The sequence below is a fragment of the Crotalus tigris genome, unplaced genomic scaffold (genome assembly GCF_016545835.1).
Source record: "Crotalus tigris isolate CLP2741 ecotype Arizona unplaced genomic scaffold, ASM1654583v1 scf7180000020588.15403103151:6194809, whole genome shotgun sequence".
Lineage (NCBI taxonomy): Eukaryota > Metazoa > Chordata > Lepidosauria > Squamata > Viperidae > Crotalus > Crotalus tigris.
Genome location: NW_024098092.1, coordinates 2960877 through 2981964, shown reverse-complemented (window position 1 = coordinate 2981964; position 21088 = coordinate 2960877). Strand labels below are relative to the sequence as shown.

Below are 21088 nucleotides of genomic sequence, written 5' to 3'. Positions count from 1 at the left end.
TTATTCTATTGGCTTTCGAAAGCCAATAGAATAGACTCTCTTGAATAGAGTCTAATTCTATTGGCTTCCAAAGCCAATAGGAATTGTCCAGGCTGTCTCTGCCCTGCTGAGCCCACCAAAAGCCCCAGTCTGCAAACGGTGGTGCACCAGTTGAGTAGTCCTCGACTTACGACCAGTTGAGTAGTCCTTGACTTACGACCGGTTGGGGGGGGGGTCGCGGCATTAAAAAGGTTGAGAACCACTGCTCTAATCTAACCGGGTTGCCAACTTAACAACCGCAGTGAGCAAAACTCATTTAACCGCTGTCTGGCTTAGCAACAGATATTCTGGGGGCTCCGTTGCGATCCTTAGTCGAGGACTGCCTGTATCCAGGTTGTTTCCCCACCTGTTTTCCGAGCAGACCCGAAAGAAATATTTTGCTTGCCAAATGCCAAGGTCTCACACCCAAAGGTCTTCCCAGCCCCCGGATTCTTGCAACTTACTCAGCGTCTCGTTCACCACCGTGGGGATGACGTTCCTCAGCGCCGTGCAGTTGGTGTGCAGTGCAGGGTTGGCGTTCATTTCCAAGAGCCACACCTGTGGAAGGTAGCACTGGTTACAGTGAGGCCTACAGTATTTCCTTCCCCCTTGTTGTGAGGGTTTATTGAAACTTCCAAAACATCCCTCCTAAATCCCTTTGAAGCGTGAGCCCAGAAATGGTTTCTTTGGCTTCGTTCTTTTTGGCCCCCCCAAATTCTTTTTCAAGACCAGATTAAATATCACACATGCACAGAGAAGTAATTCTAAAAGGGGGGGGGGGAACCAGACCGAGTTTAAAAAACAACAACATATTTTTGAACCAACAGTTGTGATTGTAGGGTTTTTTCCCCTTCTTGTCCAATTTATGTCCATTTGGACATAGCTACAATTGCTGAGCGATAGCCTCTGGCTGCCTTCGCAAGACACTTTGAGCCACAAGTTCATGTTTTATTCTAGTATCTAATAACAAAGCTGCACTTTAGCTATGCTGAATCTCAAAGACTAGGTCCTCTCACTCCTGTCCAATTCAATTTTCCTAGTTTCTTAAAAATAAGCAAATTGTATCTTTACAGCCACTTCAAATCTTCCAGCTTTTTGCCACACTTCTGCAAAAAAATACCATCAAAAGTGGGAGAGAGAGAGAGAGAGAGAGAGAAAAGAGAGAGAGAAAGAAAGAGAGAGAGAGAGAGAGAGAGAGAAAGAAAGAGAGAAAGAGAGAAAAAGAGAGAAAAAGAGAGAAAAAGAGAGAAAAGAAAGAGAGAGAAAAGAGATAAAAAGAGAGAAAGAGAGAGAAAGAAAGAGAGAGAAAGAGAAAGAGAGAGAGAAAGAGAAAAAGAGAAATAAAGAGATAAAGAGAGAGAGAGAGATAGAGACAGAGGGAGAGAGATTTTTTGTCTGTTGCTTCCTAGCTAGAATTTAAGCCTCAAACTGATGTGATTTGCTGATTTATTGGATAAGGTTCTTGCAACGATTTTCAAAAATCTTCCCTGAAAAATCTATTTTGTGTTTTGCCATTGGGTGACGCTGGACTTCCATCTCAGTTTCTGCAAAGTTTATTTATTTCATCCCAGTTTCTGCAAAGTTTGCGGGAGGGGAAAATCAGTGAGATTATGATCACTGGAGAAACAGGTGGCGTCTTTGGGAAACCCCGTCCTTCATCCCCCAAATGTCCCTACGGGACCAACTTAAGCTGATCGCAGAATGGACATATTTTCCTGGATTTGCACCACCACACAAAAGCCACAGCCAGGCTGGGTGGGATGCAACTGGCAAGCAGGCACCCTCATTACCCACAAAGTGTAATGAGTTCGCAGCTCGGCTAAAATTAAAGGGCGCTTTATCATGGGTGGCCATTAATCCAGAATAACAAGATCTAGGATTACTCACAGATCTTGGAGGGGGGGAAAGGGGGATGGGAAAAGAGGGGGATTGATTGGCTGGGGAGTTTGCAAAGCGATTAATTGGCCACAAGGGAGACAGAATCTGGCTAATACGATTCAGTTTTGTGTATCTGAAGGTTGTAGGGAAATTGTCAGGGATGGGAGGGAGATTGCAGAGGGAATACCTTAAAATCTTCATCGATCAAAAAGTCGCAGCCGATGAGATCAAAAAAGCCCAGTTTGCATTCCAGCTTGGATTTGACGGAGAGAAAACACTGCAACATGATTTCTTTCATTCTCTTCTGCAAAGCACAGAAGACAAATATGGGAGGGGGTGGGTCCCCCAAAAAAGAGCCTCTTTTTCGAAGAAAATATGTTATCCAAGGCCTCTTTTGCGGTGAATAAATTGTTAAAGGTAAGGGGTGGAAAAAAAACCCCCCAAAACCGCAAGATATTAGAGCAGCGTCTTTTCAACTTGGCAACTTTAGGATGTTTGGGACTTCAACTCCCAGATCCCCCAGTCAGCCTGAGGTCCACACCTCTTCCAGGTGTCAGGTTGGAAAAAGATTTCTCTAAAGTGTCTGTTCCGTTGATTTCCCACCCACCCACCCCCACCCAGCCCTGGAAAAAAGTTCATAGAGGGGGATGAAATGTAGATTTCCTACCGCTAAAAAATCCAAAATAATCCTGGTTCATTTTGTAAATTTTAAAGTTATACCCATTTTCAGAGGGAAAAGCTGGGAGTGGTTTTCTGGTTCTTTTTCCTAGGTTATTATTATTATTATTGCCTTTACAGTCTATTTTACGAGTCTGGCTTTTTCTAGTGGTCTATTTTTCAAGTATGATATTCTCAGATTCTTAGGCCCGGGGGAAAAAGTTAAGGGTGGATTTGAGGAACAGAAAACGTACGGTAAAGCTGTTGAGGACCCAGTCTCTGGGGAGCCCTTTGGCCTGTCTGAACTTCTCGTTGACGTAGTTATTGAAGCGGTCCATCAGCCATACCGTCTCCTCCTTGACGTGGGTGTAGATGGGACTCTTCTTTTGCACGTACTGAGTGAGGGAGACATTTAAAAAAAAAAAAAAAGCATTCTCCAGAAGCTCAGGCAGTATGAAAACGTGGCTTGGACAGATGACCTTAGGTGGGCTACTCAGGTGAAGCCCCAGGCCTAAATAGACTCCGTTCTTTCCCCCTTTTCTGCTCTCCATTCGGTTGTCTATGCCATAAGCGTCGCTTCGCTTGCTGGCTTAAAAAAAATTATTTTCCTTTCCCCATATTTTGCTGAGGAAGCAACAGCAACACAGCAAGAAAGAGGAGTGTGTTTTCTTTGGGTCTCTGCCTAGACATTTGATAAAATGATTTCAAATGCTGTGGGGTTTTTCTGAGGCTTCCTAGGGAGAGTTTGGCTAGTAGGCACGCTAGAAATCAAGGAATGATGAGCTGGGAAAGATGGTTTAAAATCTCAGTGTGTGTGTGTGTGTGTGTGTGTGTGTGTGTGTGTGTGTGAGAGAGAGAGAGAGAGAGAGAGAGAGAGAGATTAAATAGATGATAGAGGTGATGATGATGATGATGATGATAGATAGATAGATAGATAAGATTTAAAATCTCAGCTCTTGCAAAAGAAAAAGAGAGAGATTAAATAGATGATAGAAGTGATGATGATGATAATGATAGATAGATAGATAGATAGATAGATAGATAGATAGATAGATAGATAGATAGATAAGATTTAAACTCTCAGCTCTTGCAAAAGAAAGAGAGAGACAGAGACGGAGACAGAGAGACAGAGAAAGACTTTTTGTCTCTCTAAAGAGAGACAGTTCTTCAACTAGCTGCATTAAATCTTATTAACTATTTAACTTGAGTTAAATGAGGCCAAATTGAGTTGTGTTTTTCCCCCCTCTTGCTTAGGCTTCTTTGCTAAGCTTAAAAAAAAAAAATCCCAGAGATTTTGCTTTCCAAATCCATTCCCACTTCTCTGGGCCAAGCATTCAGCCTCAGAAAAGAGAAGCAGGATCCAACTGCAGGGAAGGAAAAAATGGGATAGAGGGGGAATGCCAAATTTGTCAGCCGCTGCTGGAATGAAGGAGATAACTTGGTCTCTTGGAAACAAACAAATAAACAAACAAACAAACAAACAAAAAAGACACTAGAAGTTTTGAAGAAGAGACTGGCCTAACGTTGACAGCTTTTTTTTTTTTCCAGCCAGCATTCTCTGCGGAGCACCTGGTGCCAGTGGCTGTCTTTCACACAAAGCCGAACAACCCGTCTTGAATCGGGCAACACAAAGGCAATAATAGCTTGGCCACTGCGCCAGGTGCCCAGAGACAATGCCTAGTGGGCAGAGCCAAAGGAAGGCAGGCCTGCTCCAGATGGCTGGGTTGGCCAAAGACGCCTCTTTTTTTTCAGCACCTGGTTGGTCAAATGAGAGGTGAGGTCGTCGGATTTGGGGTCGTAGTTGAGGCAGGTGAGGCGGACGTAGCCGTGGCCGAAGAAGACCATGTAGGGCACGGTGCAGGCGATCAGCAGGTAAGAGCGGACGTCAAATTTCTTCCCCTCCAGCAGCAGAGGGCGGTCGATGTACCTGGGGTGAAGGACAGGCAGGTGAGCTGGATGAAAAGTAAGACACTGGGCGCTTAGCTCCCTGGATCATGCAGAACTACACCCCCCATCAGGCTGTTCTTGATGCTGGATCCCCACCGGCTGGGTTCAGGGTGCCCGTGCTGCTTTCCCACAGGGTGCAATTTGTACTTTTCCACAGCAGCGACACCAAAGGATTTGTGTGTGTTATTTTTTTTCTCCCTTTCTCCCCTGCAACCGTGAATATCCTTTCTGAAGGCTATAAATAACCATAAAGAAGCTTTCTCTCGAATCCAAAATAGCTCCGGAATCCAGAAGGGTTCCAGACAGCTGTTCCTGCCGCTTCAATTCGCACAACGCGGCCCGTCAGCTGCTTGGAAGCCCTCCTAAACTTCCCAATAGGAATGACTGAGTAATCTCCCTCATTCTTAATAATAATAATAATAAAGTTGGAAGGGACCTTGGAGGTCATCTAGTCCAACCCCCTGCTCAGGCAGGAAACCCTATACCATTTCAGACAAATGGCTGTCCAGTCTCTTCTTAAAAACTTCCAGTGTTGGAGCATTCACCGCTTCTGGAGGCAGGTTGTTCCACTGGTTAATTGTTCTCACTGTCAGGAAGTTTCTCCTTAGTTCTAAGTTGCTTTTCTCCTTGATTAGTAACAGAATAACACAATAACAGAGTTGGAAGGGACCTTGGAGGTCATCTAGTCCAACCCCCTGCTCTGGCAGGAAACCCTACACCATTTCGGACAAATGGCTGTCCAGTCTCTTCTTCAAAACTTCCAGGGTTGGAGCATTCACCGCTTCTGGAGGCAGGCTGTTCCACTGGTTAATTGTTCTCACTGCCAGGAAGTTTTTCCTTAGTTCTAGGTGGCTTCTCTCCTTGATTAGTTTCTATCCGTTGCTTCTTGTCCTGCCTTTTCGTTTTTCTCTCCCCGCCTGTCCAAAGGCTAATCCCACGGCCCCATCGGGGACATCAAAACGCACCAAGAACCCCACAGCAAATAATTTTAATAATAATAATGACAGCCAGAGTCCCCTGGGGTGAGATCGGCGGTTCTATAAATTAAAATTTCAGAGGTTGTGGGTGCTCCATCACCGAAGGGTTTTAAGAAGAGATCGGACAACCATCTATCTGAAATGGTATATAGGCTAGGCTGCTCAGGAAGAGTGTCCCGTCGTGTCTCTATCTCAGTGGTTCTCAACCTTCCTAATGCCGCGACCCCATAATACAGTTCCCCATGTTGTGGTGACCCCCAACCACTTATACATCACCAGGTGCCAGGGGCGTGGCCAAAGAAAAGGGGGAAAAAATGGCGGACAGCCTTGTTTGGCAACCCCTGTGAAATGGTCGTTCGACCCCAAAGGGGGTCCCGACCCACAGGTTGAGAACCACTGGTCTAGGGTCTCCTGCTTGAGCAGGGGTTGGACTAGAGCAGCGGTTCTCAACCTTTTTAATGCCGCGACCCCCAACCGGTCGTAAGTCGAGGACTACTCAACCAGTTGTAAGTCGAGGACTACTCAATGCTGCAGCACCGTTGGCAGAATGGGACTTTTGGCGGGCTCAGCAGGGCAGAGACAGCCTGGACAATTCCTATTGGCTTTGGAAAGCCAATAGAATTAGACTCTATTCAAGAGAGTCTCTTCTATTGGCTTTCAAAAGCCAATAGAATAAAAGGGAGTAGCACAGCTAAGGAAAAGGGGGGGAAAATGGCGGACTGCGTTGTTTGGCGACCCCCGTGAAATGGGTCGTTCGACCCCAAAGGGGGTCCCGACCCACAGGTGGAGAACCGCTGCTCTATCTGAATCCCCGCTCCGGGCTTTAACTCAAGTCCAAGAGCATCCGAGGTCGCTCACCAGCCAGGAGCTGGATAGCCGGGCGGCTGCGTGGCGGATTCTCTACCTTTGGACGATTCGTGCCTGAGGCAGTTTGTAGGGCAGCTTCCGATAGGCGGGCTCCTCCTCCGTGCCTTGGAGTTTGGCTTGCAGGCTTCGGACTTCGGCTTGACTCTTCAGGAGGAAAATGCCTCGCCCCTGGTTGGAGCTGGTGGGCTTGCAGATCCAAATCTGAGGTTCTGCAGAGAGGGAGGGAGACAGCGGCTTCAGTTGAATACCGAGATCGCAACCTGCTCCTGTCTTTCTTGACAGAAGCCACTGTTCAAAATAGATTCGTTATCTTGAAAAGAGAGACAGAATAAATTGCGTTGGGGCTCACCTCTATACATTTCAAAGAAGACTTCTCTCTCGTCTTTAGTGTCCAGACGAAACGTCTCCGGGAAAAAATCTTCCATTTTTAGCAATCTGCAAGAAAGGGAAGAATTTTTTAATAATAATAATAATAATCTCACACAGACCTGTTTTAATGAATTTACAGGCCAGCCATCGTTTCTCTCGTCCGCACTAGGGATTAAAAGATACCCATGATTCCTTCCTATGGACTAGCATCCTTTCTCAATATAATTTCTGCTGGCTAGAGACAGCACTGTGCTTTCTGCTGAGAACGGCATGTAATCTCACCCCAGCTGGCCCCAAAGTGGCTGACCCACAGCTTTCAAAGGGAAGAAAGTCGTCGTTTGCCTTTTTTAATCACAGTGTTGATAAAAACAGAATAACACCGTTGGAGGGGACCTTGGAGGTCCTCTAGTCCACCCCACCCCGCTCAAGCAGGAAACCCTCTATCATTTCAGACAAATGATATGTCCAATCTCTTCTCATAAACCTCCAGTGTTGGAGCATTCACAACTTCTGGAGTCAGGTGGTTCCACTGATTAATTGTTCTCACTGCCAGGAAATTTCTCCTTAGTTCTAGGTTGCTCTTCTCCTGGATTAGTTTCCCTCCGTTGCTGGCGGACATAATTTCGATATGATGTTTTGGACATCACTGGACATAATTTCAATACAATGTTTCACCCTTCGTTAGCAAGCTTCTTTATTCTCATCCTGTGGATTATTGAGTCTCAATGGTAAGTTATTTTACGCAATTGTCAATAGCAAAACGGGCAAATACATCAGTGGCTATCAGACATTAGGGAAATAAGCCTAGAACCTCAAACTTTTCTCTTTGAATTTCATGGACGGTGGCATCCTTGGCAGTTCAAAAATAATGTCAAATTGCTTCTTCCCCCCCCCCCCCCAGGATGATTATCACCTGTAGCCTGTTACCTCTGAGGGCTTACCTGGCTGCCTGGCCAACCTTTTTCATCACCCGATCATATTCCCTGAGGTTCATCAGCAGGCCGATCTTTGTCGTCAGGATCTTGTTGTTTGGGATCTGGTAGAGAAGCTGCTCTCCTGAATGGGCAGAAAACAACGACAACAGGGCCTCAGGCAGCAGAGGGGATGAAGAAGGCCTTATGGGCAGCCCTGCTGAATGATCGGTCGCTTAATGACCGCTCCAAGTTACGACGGAGGGATGTGATCTGAAATGAAGACGTTCCCTAGATGGGTAATGGAACGCCTGGAAGAAAGCCGCCAAGCTCAGAGAGCACCAAGGAGCCCATAGTCCTCCCCCTCCTCCCCCTCCACAGCCTTCTAGCACTGATGATGTTAGCTAGTTGGGCAACGAAACGTCTGCAAGAAAAAAACAAAGCTCAGAGAGGGCCAAGGACCCCACCATCCTGCTCCTCCTCCCTGAAAATCCCACTCCTTTCTAATACTGATGATGTTACATAGTTGGGTCGTGAAACATCTGCAAGGAAACAACCCAGCTCAGAGAGCACCAAGGTGTCAACGCTGCTAATATTGAATATTCTTGCTTTGACAATATATATTGCAGAACTGTCTGGTATTTTCAGAGTTAAATCAGGTGACAGCGAAAGGGGAGGACAATGTAAGGAAAGCCCGGGAAAAAGAAATGGAAGTGAATCTTTGCCCTCCAAGTTAATTGGAAGATGTGAATCATGACCCCAAGATAGGGGAGGGGAAGTGCCTGGAATGTTATGTGCAAAGGAAGGGAAATTCAGATCTTAGCCTCCACCATGCCGTGCTGACACTCTGTAACACTAATAAAGGCTTTTTAGGTTAAAAAAATGCCTGAAAGTTCTTTGAAGTGTTTCGTTAATCAGACCCATAACACAAGGCTCTCGTCCTCCTCCTCCTCCTCTTCCTCCTCCTCCTCCCCACTGCCTTCTAGCACTGATGATGTCACCTAGCTTGGTAATTAAACGTCTGCAACAAAACCACCAAGCTCAGAGAGCACCAAGGACCCCACAGTTCAACTCTGAGCTACAGATGTGTGTGCTCCTTGACCTCCAGATATTCTGAACCTGCCGTTGTTCCTTCCAGCTTCGCTTGGCCTTGGAAAGCTGGCCCGTACCTTCTCGGAAGTTGCAATAGGTGTCCCGAAACTTGGTCTCGCACCATTTCAAGATGTAGTCTTCCCTCCGGTTGTCATAAATCCGTTGCCACCCTTTGCTTTTGCAGTAATTACTCAGGCTGCGAGAGAGAAAGGAGGCGGCCTTGGGGCAAGGTGGCCGATAACCCTCTAGAGCAGGGGTCCTCAAACGTGGCCACTTTAAGACTTGTGGACTTCAACTCCCAGGATTCCCCAGCCAGCCCATGCTGGCTGGGGAATCCTGGGAGTTGAAGTCCACAAGTCTTAAAGTGGCCACGTTTGAGGACCCCTGCTCTAGAAATATAGGTAGTTCTATGTAAGCAAGACAGTTGTTAATTGAGTTGCGCCCTTCTGCCTTTTTTGCCAAAGTTGTTAAGCGAATCCGGTTTCTCCCACTGCCTTCGCTTGTCGGAAGACGGCTGGGAAGGTTGCAAAGCGCCACTCTCATAAATGCATGCCAGCTGCCGAGCGCCCAGATTTAGACCACGTGATGTAAAACTCAGATCGAGCTTCATCACACGGAGGCTGCAAGGATGACCGGCGCGACAACCCACCGGTCCCTTTTTTTGCCTGCCGTTGTAAACTTCGGTCACTAGGCTGCTAAGCCGAGGGCCACCTTTTGCTGCCTACGTTCTGGGTCCCGCAGCTGAGAGGGCTCCGCAAAGGCCATCTAGCACCACCCCTCCCTGACGCAGACTGCCTCGCTCAAGGGTTGGGGGGGGCAGGCGGGCGGGTGAGGGCTTTCTCCTTACGTATCAACCCCATTTGCTCCGCCGATGTAAAAGAACGGCCCGGATGCCGGGGCTTCTTCGTTTCTTCTCTCGTCCAGGTGACTCATTCGGAGCGCTGCCTTCAGAATGACTCTGGGCTTCTTTGATCTGAATTCATAGGTGAATCTCCCTTCGGCTATTTTGGGAAGCCCTGGAACGAGAAGGAGGGTGGGTGAACCCTCTTGGGTCCAGCTAGGCCAGGGGTAGGCCACCTGGGCTCTTTGAGGACTCGTGGACTTCAACTCCCAGAATTCCTGAGCCGGCCACGCTGAGGGGAAAGGGAGAGGTTTCCAAGCCGAGCCACGCCAGCTCAGGAATTCTGGGAGTTGAAGTCCACCAGTCATAAAGCGGCCTAGGCCTAGACCAGGGGTAGGCAACCTTGGCTCTTTTATGACTCGTGGACTTCAACTCCCAGAATTCCTGAGCCGGCCACGCTGAGGGGAAAGGGAGAGGTTTCCAAGCCGAGCCACGCCGGCTCAGGAATTCTGGGAGTTGGAGTCCACCAGTCATAAAGCGGCCTAGGCCTAGACCAGGGGTAGGCAACCTTGGCTCTTTTATGACTCGTGGACTTCAACTCCCAGAATTCCTGAGCCAGCCGTGCTGAGGGGAAAGGGAGAGGTTTCCATGCCGGCTCAGGAATTCTGGGCATTGAAGTCCACGAGTCATAAAAGAGCCAAGGTGGCCCATCCGTGGCAGAGAAGAAAGATTTTGGAAGAAGGGCTGAAGAAATACTGCTTAAGGGACGGTTAGATAAGAGGCAGCATTTTGGAGTCTCTTTCTGTATCCGAAAGGGGTGGCATGCATCAAATTCCTACCCCTTTGCTTGTATGTCTTCCACTGCTTCAGTGCCTGGCTTGGAAAAAGAGCCCGATATTTCTGCTTCCTGTTTTCTATGCCCTTGGGATCTGCCGAAGAGAAGGAGGTTAGGGCATGCCAGGGGTGTGTGTGTGTGTGTGTGTGCACGGTCTCTTGTACATCAGTCAGAAAGAAGAAAACCAATCACAGAATCCTAGAGCCAGGAGGTGCAGAGAGGTCCTCTAGCCCAACCCTTCGCAAGCTGAGCTGAGGGGCCTCTGAAGGAGAAAAGCTGAAGTGGCGATTCATCAGCCCCAACAAAGCAGAGAAACGGGTCCGGTTTGGCATTAAACCAGCATGGATTGATCGATAGGCAAAGGTTGCAAATTCCGATCCAAATGCTGGGATAGAAAAAGAGAGACGTCACTCCTTTGGTCAAGCTGGAAAAAATTGAAAAAGGCCGAATTTGAGGTCCTGGTTGGCAACTATAAGCCCTTTCCCACCCTCAGTTTCTTATGGTTTGGGAACTTGAAACCGGCTTTGGCTCAAGAGCTTTGAAAACAGTCTGCGAGCGGAGTGGGGTTGGAGGACCTGCGGTTCCAGACACTGCTGAACCCTCCCAGTGATCATACCGGTAGAGGCTGCTGGGTATTGTAGTTCAGTATTGCACCTGGTGGACCAGCCACTTCCACTAGTGCTGTGTTTTTTTCAAACTTGGCAAATTTAAGGTGCGTGAACTTCAACTCCCAGAATTCCCTACTCAGCATGCTGGGATTGAATTCCACTGGTCCGTCCAAAATCTTCTTTTGGCTGCCATTTTCCCTGGGATCTGTACTTTTTAAGCCAGCAAAAAGCTTCCATTATTATTATTATTTTTTTGGCCGCGTCTTTCCCCTCCCAGATATTTACAAAAATGCTAACGAAAAAAAAAGCAGCAGCTTTGATACGGTTATTATACGTTCCAATTTGTAGATGGTAATTCCAAGCCTGTTATTTACAGCATTCGAATTCCCATTATTCTGGATGGTTTTCCCAGCTGTCTTTGTAATACCCACACAGCAATACACCAAGTGCAATGATGGCTTAGTTCTCTGGGTTTTTTGTTTGGAGGGTACAGATCCCTGGATGGAAGATGAAACATTCTCTGCCCTTTGAAATTTAGCCTTTCAAGGAATTCCTCTTTTCCTTGAGCTGCTAGATTTCTCTAGCTTTCACACAGTGGCTCCCAAAGATCTTACTGGTTGGGGGGGAAAGCTGGAAACAATGAGGAGAAGGCAGGAAACTAGCTCCAGGTAGCCCTCAATCTACGACTACAATTTTGCCCAAAGTTTGTTGGTAAGTGGGACAGGTGTTAAGTGAGTTTTTGCCCCGTTTCACGACTTTCCTTGCCACAGTTGTGAAGTTGATCACCGCAGTTGTTCAGTTAGTAACCCGGTTGTTAAGCGAATCTGGATTCCCCTCAGTGACTTGGCTTGTCAGGCGGTCGCGAAAGGGGATCACGTGAACGCCGGGACACGGCCACCGTCATAAATACGAGTCAGTGGCCAAGCGTTTTGCCAAGAATTTTGATTACGTCCCAATGGAGTTCCTGCAACGGTCGTTAAGTGTGAACAGGGGTCATAAGTCAGCTTTTTCAGCGCGGTTGTAACGTCCAACGGTGGACCGGCAGAGGAGGAAGAAGGGACGGTTCTACGTGCACACAGCTCCATTTGCACAAGCGGCGGGCGTGTGTGCCAGCCTCCCGCGTGAATGGAGCTTTGTGAGCGCTTGCCCGCTACTTCTTCGGCCCGGTTTCAAATGGGGGGTGGGGAGGTTTTGGAGACCCCTGGTTTGGAGACCCCTGGTCTAAACAAAGCGTTGTAAGGCGAGGACTACCTGTGACTCTCTTTCGATCTGTGGGTTCGCTCCAGCTTATCCAATTCCCTTTTCTGAATCTACCAAAAAACACGCTCGTGTTATCCGCTCATATTACTGGGTTAGTGTGCAGCCATTCCGCTCCTTTAGACCAGGTGCCTGATTCCACTTTGCTGGAAAAAAAAGGAAGTCAGCCTCACCTCCTTGTGGATGGGTTGGGTTGCTTTGGACCTTTGGATGACTCTGTCCTGGGCGTCTTTTGGGCAGCCTGGTCGCCCGGTGGGCCTCACCTGCTTCGTTGTAGTATGGGAACCAACGGAAGCCTAAACGGAGGGCAGCCGCTCTTTCACTGCCATCCAGCGGTCTTTCGCTCATCCATCCTGAAAGCCAGACCAGCCTCGGTCAGCCACGCCCAGATTTTAATCTGGGTTTTCCCTCCCGGTTGCAGTCCAGAGGAACCAGCTCAACCACCGCATCCGCGGTGGAGGGACTCTGGAACTCGACTCTCAAATCAACCCTGCAAGGTCCGCCTTCCCCGGGCGGAGAAGGCACCAAGGACAGACACATACAGTGGGGGTGTGTATGTGGAGAGTTAGAATTTAGGTCACGCCGGCGGGGTGATTGGCAGGCGCCAAGGAGAAAAGGCAAGATGTCAAGGAAGGCTCCCGTCAACCCAGGCCAACTGGACCCAACTTCATTACTCATCCTAGTAACTTCACCAGTTGGAGCGAAATTAGCTAAAAGGCGGTGTTCCTTGGGAGTTTGTCACGCCAACTTTAAGTCCTTTAAGTGGGATTCTGTATCTGCTCTCCCAATGGACTTTACCTTCAACCTGAGATGGGGCTCTTTAGCCACACTCAGTTGCTATCCAATTGTCCCTTGGGACAACGGGCACCCGTTGATTGATTGTCACTCCCCAGCCAATTTTACGACGGCCATCCCTCCGAGGGTTAACAGTTGCTTCCTTGACTTGACTCCCTCGTCCGTTTTCAACTCTTTCCCCGAGATTTTTTGCACACCACCCCGCTGTGCCCACCACTTTTTTCCTGCCTAGTTGAGAGAGGGGCACCTGAGAAGCATGGAGGTCTTCGGAGAGTCAAACGGGGAGGGAAGCTGAGGAATTTCTTCCTGCAGACCCTGGGCTCCCAGCAATTCGGTGTGGAAACCACTTCCTGCCCTGAAGCCATACTTCTGGAAGCTGACTTGCGCCCGGGTCACAATGGAGAGGCTGTGATGTCACGCTTTGACACCCCGGTCAGTTGGCCAACAGCTACAGAGCAAGGGCTGTAACTCAACAGGTAAAGCACAGGCTGGGCAGGCTTCTGTACCCAGAACGGACAAGGTGAATAGACTTTTGGATGGAAGCAGGGAAAAAGATCTCCAGATCCTGAATTTGCAAAGTTGAAGTTTTGCGTTTTTCTAATTTCTGTTTCTTTCAATTCTGCGGGACTCGCGAGAGTACCGATTCAGCTCTTTTTGAGATGCCCGCCCGACACTTTCGATGTGGGTTTGGCTCACTGTCTAAGATCTTTCTCTCTTCTGATGGAGGAGTGTCGGCGTTCCCGTTTGAAGTCGTGACTCGGACGCAGCTCAGCCGGGTCTTTGACCGAAGAGTTGCTTTGAAGGATGGAGGATTTTCAGAAAAAAAAAAAAAGGGGTGGACAGAGATTGGATTTTTAAAAAAAAAAAATGCTGCAGTTTCGAGATTGAATTCTGACATCAGGGCAGAAGTGTGAGGGTGTTGTGGAATGAACAATTTTTTTTATTATTATTCTGTTGTTGTTCTTTTCCTCTCTGGACTTGAATGTCAAGAAGAATAAAATATAAGGAAGAGATTGTTTGTGGAACTGATGGAGTCTGTTTGCAGCCAAGCCTCTCCAAAGAGCTTTTGAGGAATCTGCTACAACCTCTGTGGGTGTTTAAATGCATAAGCATGCCCCTAAATCTTATTTAATCTAATATTGCTTCTTTGGATTATTTCAGTGCGTGGTTTTTAGCCTATCCGAGGTTTGGGAAAGCTGGATTTTTTTCCCCACTTGAGAAGGTTAAAATGTTCGCTAATTCTTCTAGCACCTCTCCGACTCCTAAGAAAAGAGAGAAGTGCAGTTGGTGAGAGGCTGGTAGAAAAGTGAATTTGATGACGGAAGATACCAATGGCGAAGACACTTAACTATTGCAGGATGTAAAGATGAGCATTTAACCTTTTAATGGTTCTCCCAAGAGCATCACAGGATGGTTTTTAAGGATAATCGGCTCCTTCCGGAAAAAAAGTTTGGTTTATTTTATTTTTCAAAATAATATTTTAGCAGCCGAGCGTCCCAGGAGAAGAGGAAAGAGACGTGGAAGAATCACAGGTGAGAATTTTGTTCTTTTCATGGATGGTTTTCAGAGGATGGTGGCTTATGGAGTTTGTCACAGTGCGAAAAAAAAGGTGAGTTGTATTTATTTCACAGGGACTCCTGGACTTACAACAGCTTGTTTATTGACTGTTCAAAGTTGCAACGGCACGGGAAAAAAGTAACTTCTGACCGTTTTGCACACTCACGTCCATCGCTGCCATCCCCAAGGTCATGTGATCAAGATTCCAATGCTTGGCAGCTGACTCATATTTATGACGACTGCAGTGTCCCTGGGGGGTCCTGTGATCCCCTTTTGCGACCTTGGGACAAGCAAAGTCAACGGGAAACCTGATTCGGTTAACAACGTTGTCACTAACTTAAACAACTGCAGCGATTTCCCTTAACAGCTGTGACAAGAAAGGTCGTAAAATCGGACGGCATTCACTTAAGTCTCACTTAGCAACAGAATTTTGGGCTCAGCTGTGGTCGTAAGTTGAGGACTGCCTGTTCCCTCTTGTTTTCCAAAAGGAGGGAAACGGCGTTGACAGTTCAGGCTCTGCTTTTGTAAATTTAACGGCCCTGTCTCCAAGCAAGGCTGCAGAGCAGACCTGATCAGAAATAAGGAGAAAAAATTGGGGTTGATATTACGCTACTCCAGATATCATTAGTTGCCAGATATGATCAGATATTTTTTATTCAAATGTCCGCTCTGCTCCATGTCTATAGCCTGCTTTTGCCATCTCAAATGCCTTTTATTGTCAGGGCTGCAGTAGGACAATTAACAATTGGCAACGCTACTCTGTTAGCAAAACAAAATCACAGGATATTCCTCTACCTCTAACTCAGCAGCCTCTAAATCTTTTGGGAACCAGAGACCGGTTCCGTGGAGAGCAGTTTTTCCGTGGACTGGAGAGGGTGTTTCGCATACTGCCTGCATCCCACGGATGAGGTTTCGCTTGTTTGTGTGGACCGGTTGGGGATCCCTGCTCTGGCTCATATTTTTATAGCATACAAATATTTGTGTGTTTTCCCTTCCCCTGTTCCACTTAATTTGCTCTATTGATGACACAGAGTTTTGCCTCCAGCCAAATTGCCTGCTGAGAGCCAAAGCTTTATAGGTCTTTCCCCTGTCCCTAATTTGTTCTTTTTATGAGATTTGCCAGGATGCAACATGCTTGGCAGAAAGAGGGGCACTCCTCTCTTTTTGGCTGGGCTGCCGAATCAAATCTCTTCGAAATGCAGTAGTCCTTGACTTACGACGGCAATTGAGCCCAACGTTTCCGTTGTTAACCGAGACGTTTGCTAAGTGAGACCATCTGTGCACTATTCGGGGGGAAAATATGCAGGTGCCGCCAGACTGAAAACAAAGTAGCCAGGGAGAAACCAGGGTTTGTTTGTATTTTTCCTATCAGCTGGGTTTTCCTCTGGTTGGACATGAGAGCAAAAGAGGAATGCGTTGAACGTTATTAGGTCCTATATGGGGATGAATGAGCAAGAGGTGAACCACGCTTCCCAGCAGCCCCTCATAAACCAACAGTACAAATAGGGATGCTGGGAGCTGTAGTTTGGCAACACCTGGAGGCTCAGACGGGTACACTTCCGGGGTTACAATTGTCAACAGTGCTCAGAGGATCCCACCCTTGTTGAGGCTTCCTTCTTGGAAGCGGCCTCTCTTCATTTTCCCAGAATGCCGCACTGCATTGCTCTAGGGCAGTGGTTCTCAACCTGTGGGTCGGGACCCCATTTGGGGTAGTATGATCATTTCACGGGGGTCGCCAAACAACGCAGTCTGCCATTTTTCCCCCCCTTTTCCTTAGCTGTGCTACTCCCTCTTATTCTATTGGCTTTTGAAAGCCAATAGAAGAGACTCTCTTGAATAGAGTCTAATTCTATTGGCTTTCCAAAGCCAATAGGAATTGTCCAGGCTGTCTCTGCCCTGCTGAGCCCGCCAAAAGTCTCATTCTGCAAACGGTGCTGCACCAGTTGAGTAGTCCTCGACTTACGACTGGTTGAGTAGTCCTCGACTTACGACTGGTTGAGTAGTCCTCGACTTATGACCGGTTGGGGGGGGTCACGGCATTAAAAAGGTTGAGAACCACTGCTCTAGGGCACTGTGGGAATTGAGAAGCTTGGAAGGAAGGAATCCATGTCTTTATTTCTGAAATGTGGAGAAGTGCTGGGCGGGGTGAGGATGTGGTGGACAGCAGGTCTCCTCCTAGCTGGAAGGAAAGCTGTCTGATTCACCTGGGGCTAGTGGCGGAGGTCCATCAGGGCACAAAACGCCTCGCGTTCTGGACGTCAGGTTCTTGTCCCATTTTCCGACGGGGCCCGACATGGACTTTACCTTGCAACTGGAAGGGGAGGCCTGGGTCAAGTCTCCGACTGAGTCCTCCCCTCGGCCAGGAGGGTCCTGGCCTTGATCTTTTGGGAGGGTCTTCATAGGATCCGCCTCGCCCCCTTCTCTCCGGGCCTGTTCCCCCTCTGGCACAGCGTCGCCGAAGCTCGGAGCTTCATCCCGACCTTGGCCGGACTCTACACCTTCATCTGTTTTCCCCAAGGTTATCTGAGGGAGCTCCCAGCCCAACCTGGAGCGCACCTGAAGGTCCAGGGCTCCCACCTGCTCGCTGCTGCTCAGTCTGCAGGTGCTGAGAGATGCTGCAATGGATGCCGTCCTGACTGACGTTCCTTCATCTGCAAGTGACGAGGGAGGACAGCTTTGGGAAGGGCCAGCGTCCTGTTCTGCAGGTTCGTCTTGCTCGCTCAGCGGGTAGAAAATAGACTTTTTCTCCACAACGTCCCTTGCCGAAGCCCACTTGTGCTCTGGACAATGGCTGCGGGGAAAAGCGAGGGGAAACGATGTTTAATTCGAGATGTCTCCCAACTTGAGGGAGTCAACTGCTTTCTAGCCAACTTGGCGAGTTCTTTCGGGATTGGAGTGTCCCCACTGGGGGAACCGCCAAGTTTTCAGACTTGCAAGAGATTTTAACCCCATTAGAAATGAGCCGGGTTTAACTAAGGTTAAAACCAAGCACGATTAGGAACGTCAGCAGCTGCTGGATATTTGACTGAGTTCAAATATCTGAGTTTAAATCTGAGTTTGGATCGCATTGCATTTTGGGCGGGCTGCAGCTGCCAAAAAAAGCCAGCGCAGTCCTAGGCTGCATCACCAGAGGGATAGAATCAAGATCGAGTGATGTGTTAGTACCACTTTATCATGCCTTGATAAGGCCACACCTGGGATACTGCATCCAGTTTTGGTCACCCCGATACAACAACAACAAAAAAAAAGATGTTGAGCTTAGGAAGAGTGCAGAAAAGAACAACAAAGATAATTAGAGAGGCAGGAGGCTAAAACATACCATGAAAGGTTACAGGAAATGGGTCTATCTAGGCCAACAAAGAGAAGGACCAGGGGTGACATGATTAACAGCCTTCCAGTATTTGAGGAGCTGCCACAGAGAAGACAGGGATGATCTATTAACCAAAGTATTTGAGGAGGACAAAAAGCAAGGGATGGAAACTAATCAAGGAGAGAAACAACCTAGAAACAAGGAGAAATCTCCTGACAGCGAGAACAATGAATCAACGGCATGGCTTGGCCTCCAGAAGCTGTGGGTGCTCCAACACTGGAGATTTTTAAGACGAGATTTGTTCAGAATGATATAGGGTCTCCTGCCTGAGCACGGGGATGGACTAGAAGACCTCTAAAACCCCTTCCTACTTTGTTATTCCAGTGAAGACTTGGGTTTCTTGAAAGCACCAGCTGCCACCTGGGGAGGTTGCTTTGACCCCCTCAGCAAGGAGAAAAACACAAAGAACTGAAGTCCAACCTTGACTTGGCGTGCCCTACGTGCTCGGAGAGTGCTCTAGAGGGCGTGTTTTTCAGATCAGCCATCATGAAACTCGACAGGGCTTTTGCAGAATGCTCGCCTGTCTCCCGAGCCGGGTCTCCAAGCATCCAGATTTGGACAGCCGTGTTTTCCCCTGGTGAGGGTGCAGGCAGCCTTGGGTGTTGTCAACAAGAGCCCGCTTCCTAGCAACAGTTGCTTAGGAACCGTTGCTGGTGCGGGGGGGGGGGAAGGAAGTCGGAGAGTCCAGCAAGGTGGAGGTGTGTGAACCTTCCCTGCGGCAGCCGGAGAGAGCAAAGTCCTTTACTGGCTTTGCCCCTTTGGCATCCGATGCTGCACCTAATCCTTTGGGTGTGTCTCTGCCTGGCTTTTTGACTTTCCCCACAATGCCCCACCCACCCGGCGGTTATCAGGGGCATTGGGGGAAATCAAAAGACCAGCAGGGCTCTTGTGATGCTCAGCTTGTGAATGAGCCATGGATGGTATCCATGGTATCCATCTCTAAAGAGGCAGGGTGCACAACACAACCCTTTTGTACAGGGCTGTGACCCTGACATCATATGCCTCTTTTCCATGTGGTTATTTTGCTTTGGTTTATTTTCATTTACAGAACTATATTTAGGTACTATCTGATGTCCAGCGATTCTGGAAGGGGTTTAACTCCCCGGCTTGAGCTGACAGGCATCCGGTTAAGCTAGAATTCTGGGGAAGTGAACTGCAGACTAAATCTTGGGAAAAGGAAGGGGGATCGGGCAGGTCATCCTCAAATGTGCTCTCAAATAAGACCAAGAGGAAATACAGGTGGGAAAAAAGGCACCTTAGGAAGGAAGGAAGGAAGGAAGGAAGGAAGGAAGGAAGGAAGGAAGGAAGGAAGGAAGGAAGGAAGGAAGGAAGGAAGGAGTATCGCCTCCTATTTGGAGCTCCCTTGATGTAAAAAAAAAAATAATACTCATTTCAGTTTAAAAATCTCAGACAGCTGATCTGTTCCAGAGTGATTTTTTTTGTTTTTCCCAATGAAAGTTAAGATAGCTAGCTAGCTAGCTAGCTAGCTAGCTAGATAGATAGATGGATAGATAGATAGGTAGATAAATTAAATAGATGATAGAAGTGATGATGATGATGATAATAGATGAAAAGATAGAGAGAGATGATAGAGACAGAGAGGTAGATAGATTAAATAGATGATAGAAGTGATAATGATGATGATGATAGACACACAGATGATAGGTAGGTAGGTAGGTAGGTAGGTAGGTAGGTAGATAGATAGATAGATAGATAGATAGATAGATAGATAGATAGATAGATAGATAGATAGAAGAGGTCCCCAACCTTTTGGGAACCAAGGACCCGTTCCATGGAGAAATGTTTTTCCATGGACTGGAGGGTGTGTGATTTTATGTGCTGTCTGCATCACACAGATGGGCTTTGCTTGTTTGTGTGGACCGGTGGGTGGCATATTACAGCCCAATACAGGTCCACGGACCAGAGGTTGGGGACCCTTGAGATAGATAAGATAGATAGATAGATAGATAGATAGATAGATAGATAGATAGATAGATAGATAGATAGATAGATAGATAGATAGATAGATAGATAGATAGGCAGGCAGGCAGGCAGACAGACAGACAGACAGACAGACAGACAGATAGATAGATAGATAGATAGATAGATAGATAGATAGATAGATAGATAGATAGATAGAAATGGACAGACAGATGACCTGGCTTGCAGATATTCTGTTTGTAAGGTGGACCGTGCCTGAATCTCACCCCTCTGCCTCCCACCAACCAGATGATTATTCACCGCTGCCTTTGTGAGTGGCAAGTGCTAAGCGGGCCGTTCAGGCGAGGCCTTTGAGATTGTAATGACACCTTTCGATTTCAAGCTGCAGAGGAAGGCCGGGGTGGGGGAGAAAGGAGGACTGGCATATCTCAAATTGCCAGGAACAATGGTGGGCGTCAAGCATTTCCAGAGGCGCCAGCAGAGGAGAATTACATGGCGCGGATGCCAAAGGAATGACAATAGTGACTTTCAAAGGGATGCCTGTGAATGCACACATGGAGAACACACACACACAAAAGTACACTCTTTCGGTCCTATTCAAGGATCTTTTAGTTTAATGGTCTGCAATGAGGCAGGCCTGAGCAAAGATGGAAGATTTTTTTTAAAAAACCAAGTTGGTTGCCTTTTTAAATATATATATATATATATATATATGTAAAGCCAGTTTTTGATGGTTCCACTCATCTGCTCCTCACTGTAGCACTTTCCTCTTTGGTCACAAGAGTCCAGATCTGTAGGCATCCTCTCCCAGAATTCCCCAGGCAGCCTAGCCATTGCTGGGAATTCTGGACTTGGTAATCCACCTGTTTTGAGAACCTCCAGGATGAAAAAAGCTGGATTAGGCCATGGGGGGGGGGGGTACGCTGTTCTCCATCCGCCCTTTTGACAGATATCCCTAGGTGAGACGGATGGCATGTACATTTAAATTATTTTGTTGTTGTTAATTGCGAAGTCGTGTCCGACCCATCGCGACCCCATGGACAACGTTCCTCCAGGTCTTCCTGTCCTCTACCATCTTTTGGAGTCCATTTAAGTTCACATCTACTGCTTCAGTGACTCCATCCAGCCATCTCATTCTCTGTCGTCCCCTTCTTCTATTGCCCTCAAT

The 21088-nt window shown here is 47.7% G+C and overlaps 1 protein-coding gene across 15 annotated transcripts in view; it reads right to left on the bottom strand.

Annotated features, from left to right (window-relative positions):
- TTLL10 (tubulin tyrosine ligase like 10) overlaps nt 1-21088 on the bottom strand; it is a 110602-nt gene that overhangs the window by 14038 nt on the left and 75476 nt on the right. For 14 of the 15 annotated variants that reach the window (XM_039367690.1, XM_039367698.1, XM_039367694.1 and 11 more), the window contains 11 exons: nt 16814-17400; nt 10397-10486; nt 9564-9732; nt 8794-8912; nt 7655-7769; nt 6694-6779; nt 6382-6553; nt 4309-4480; nt 2808-2948; nt 2084-2200; nt 483-576 (listed from right to left, as the gene is read on the bottom strand). In XM_039367690.1, the coding sequence (XP_039223624.1) occupies nt 483-576; nt 2084-2200; nt 2808-2948; nt 4309-4480; nt 6382-6553; nt 6694-6779; nt 7655-7769; nt 8794-8912; nt 9564-9732; nt 10397-10486; nt 16814-17400 (1862 nt within the window). The remainder of the gene's footprint in view (nt 1-482; nt 577-2083; nt 2201-2807; nt 2949-4308; nt 4481-6381; nt 6554-6693; nt 6780-7654; nt 7770-8793; nt 8913-9563; nt 9733-10396; nt 10487-16813; nt 17401-21088) is intronic. The other variant, XM_039367701.1, reaches the window with a different exon arrangement.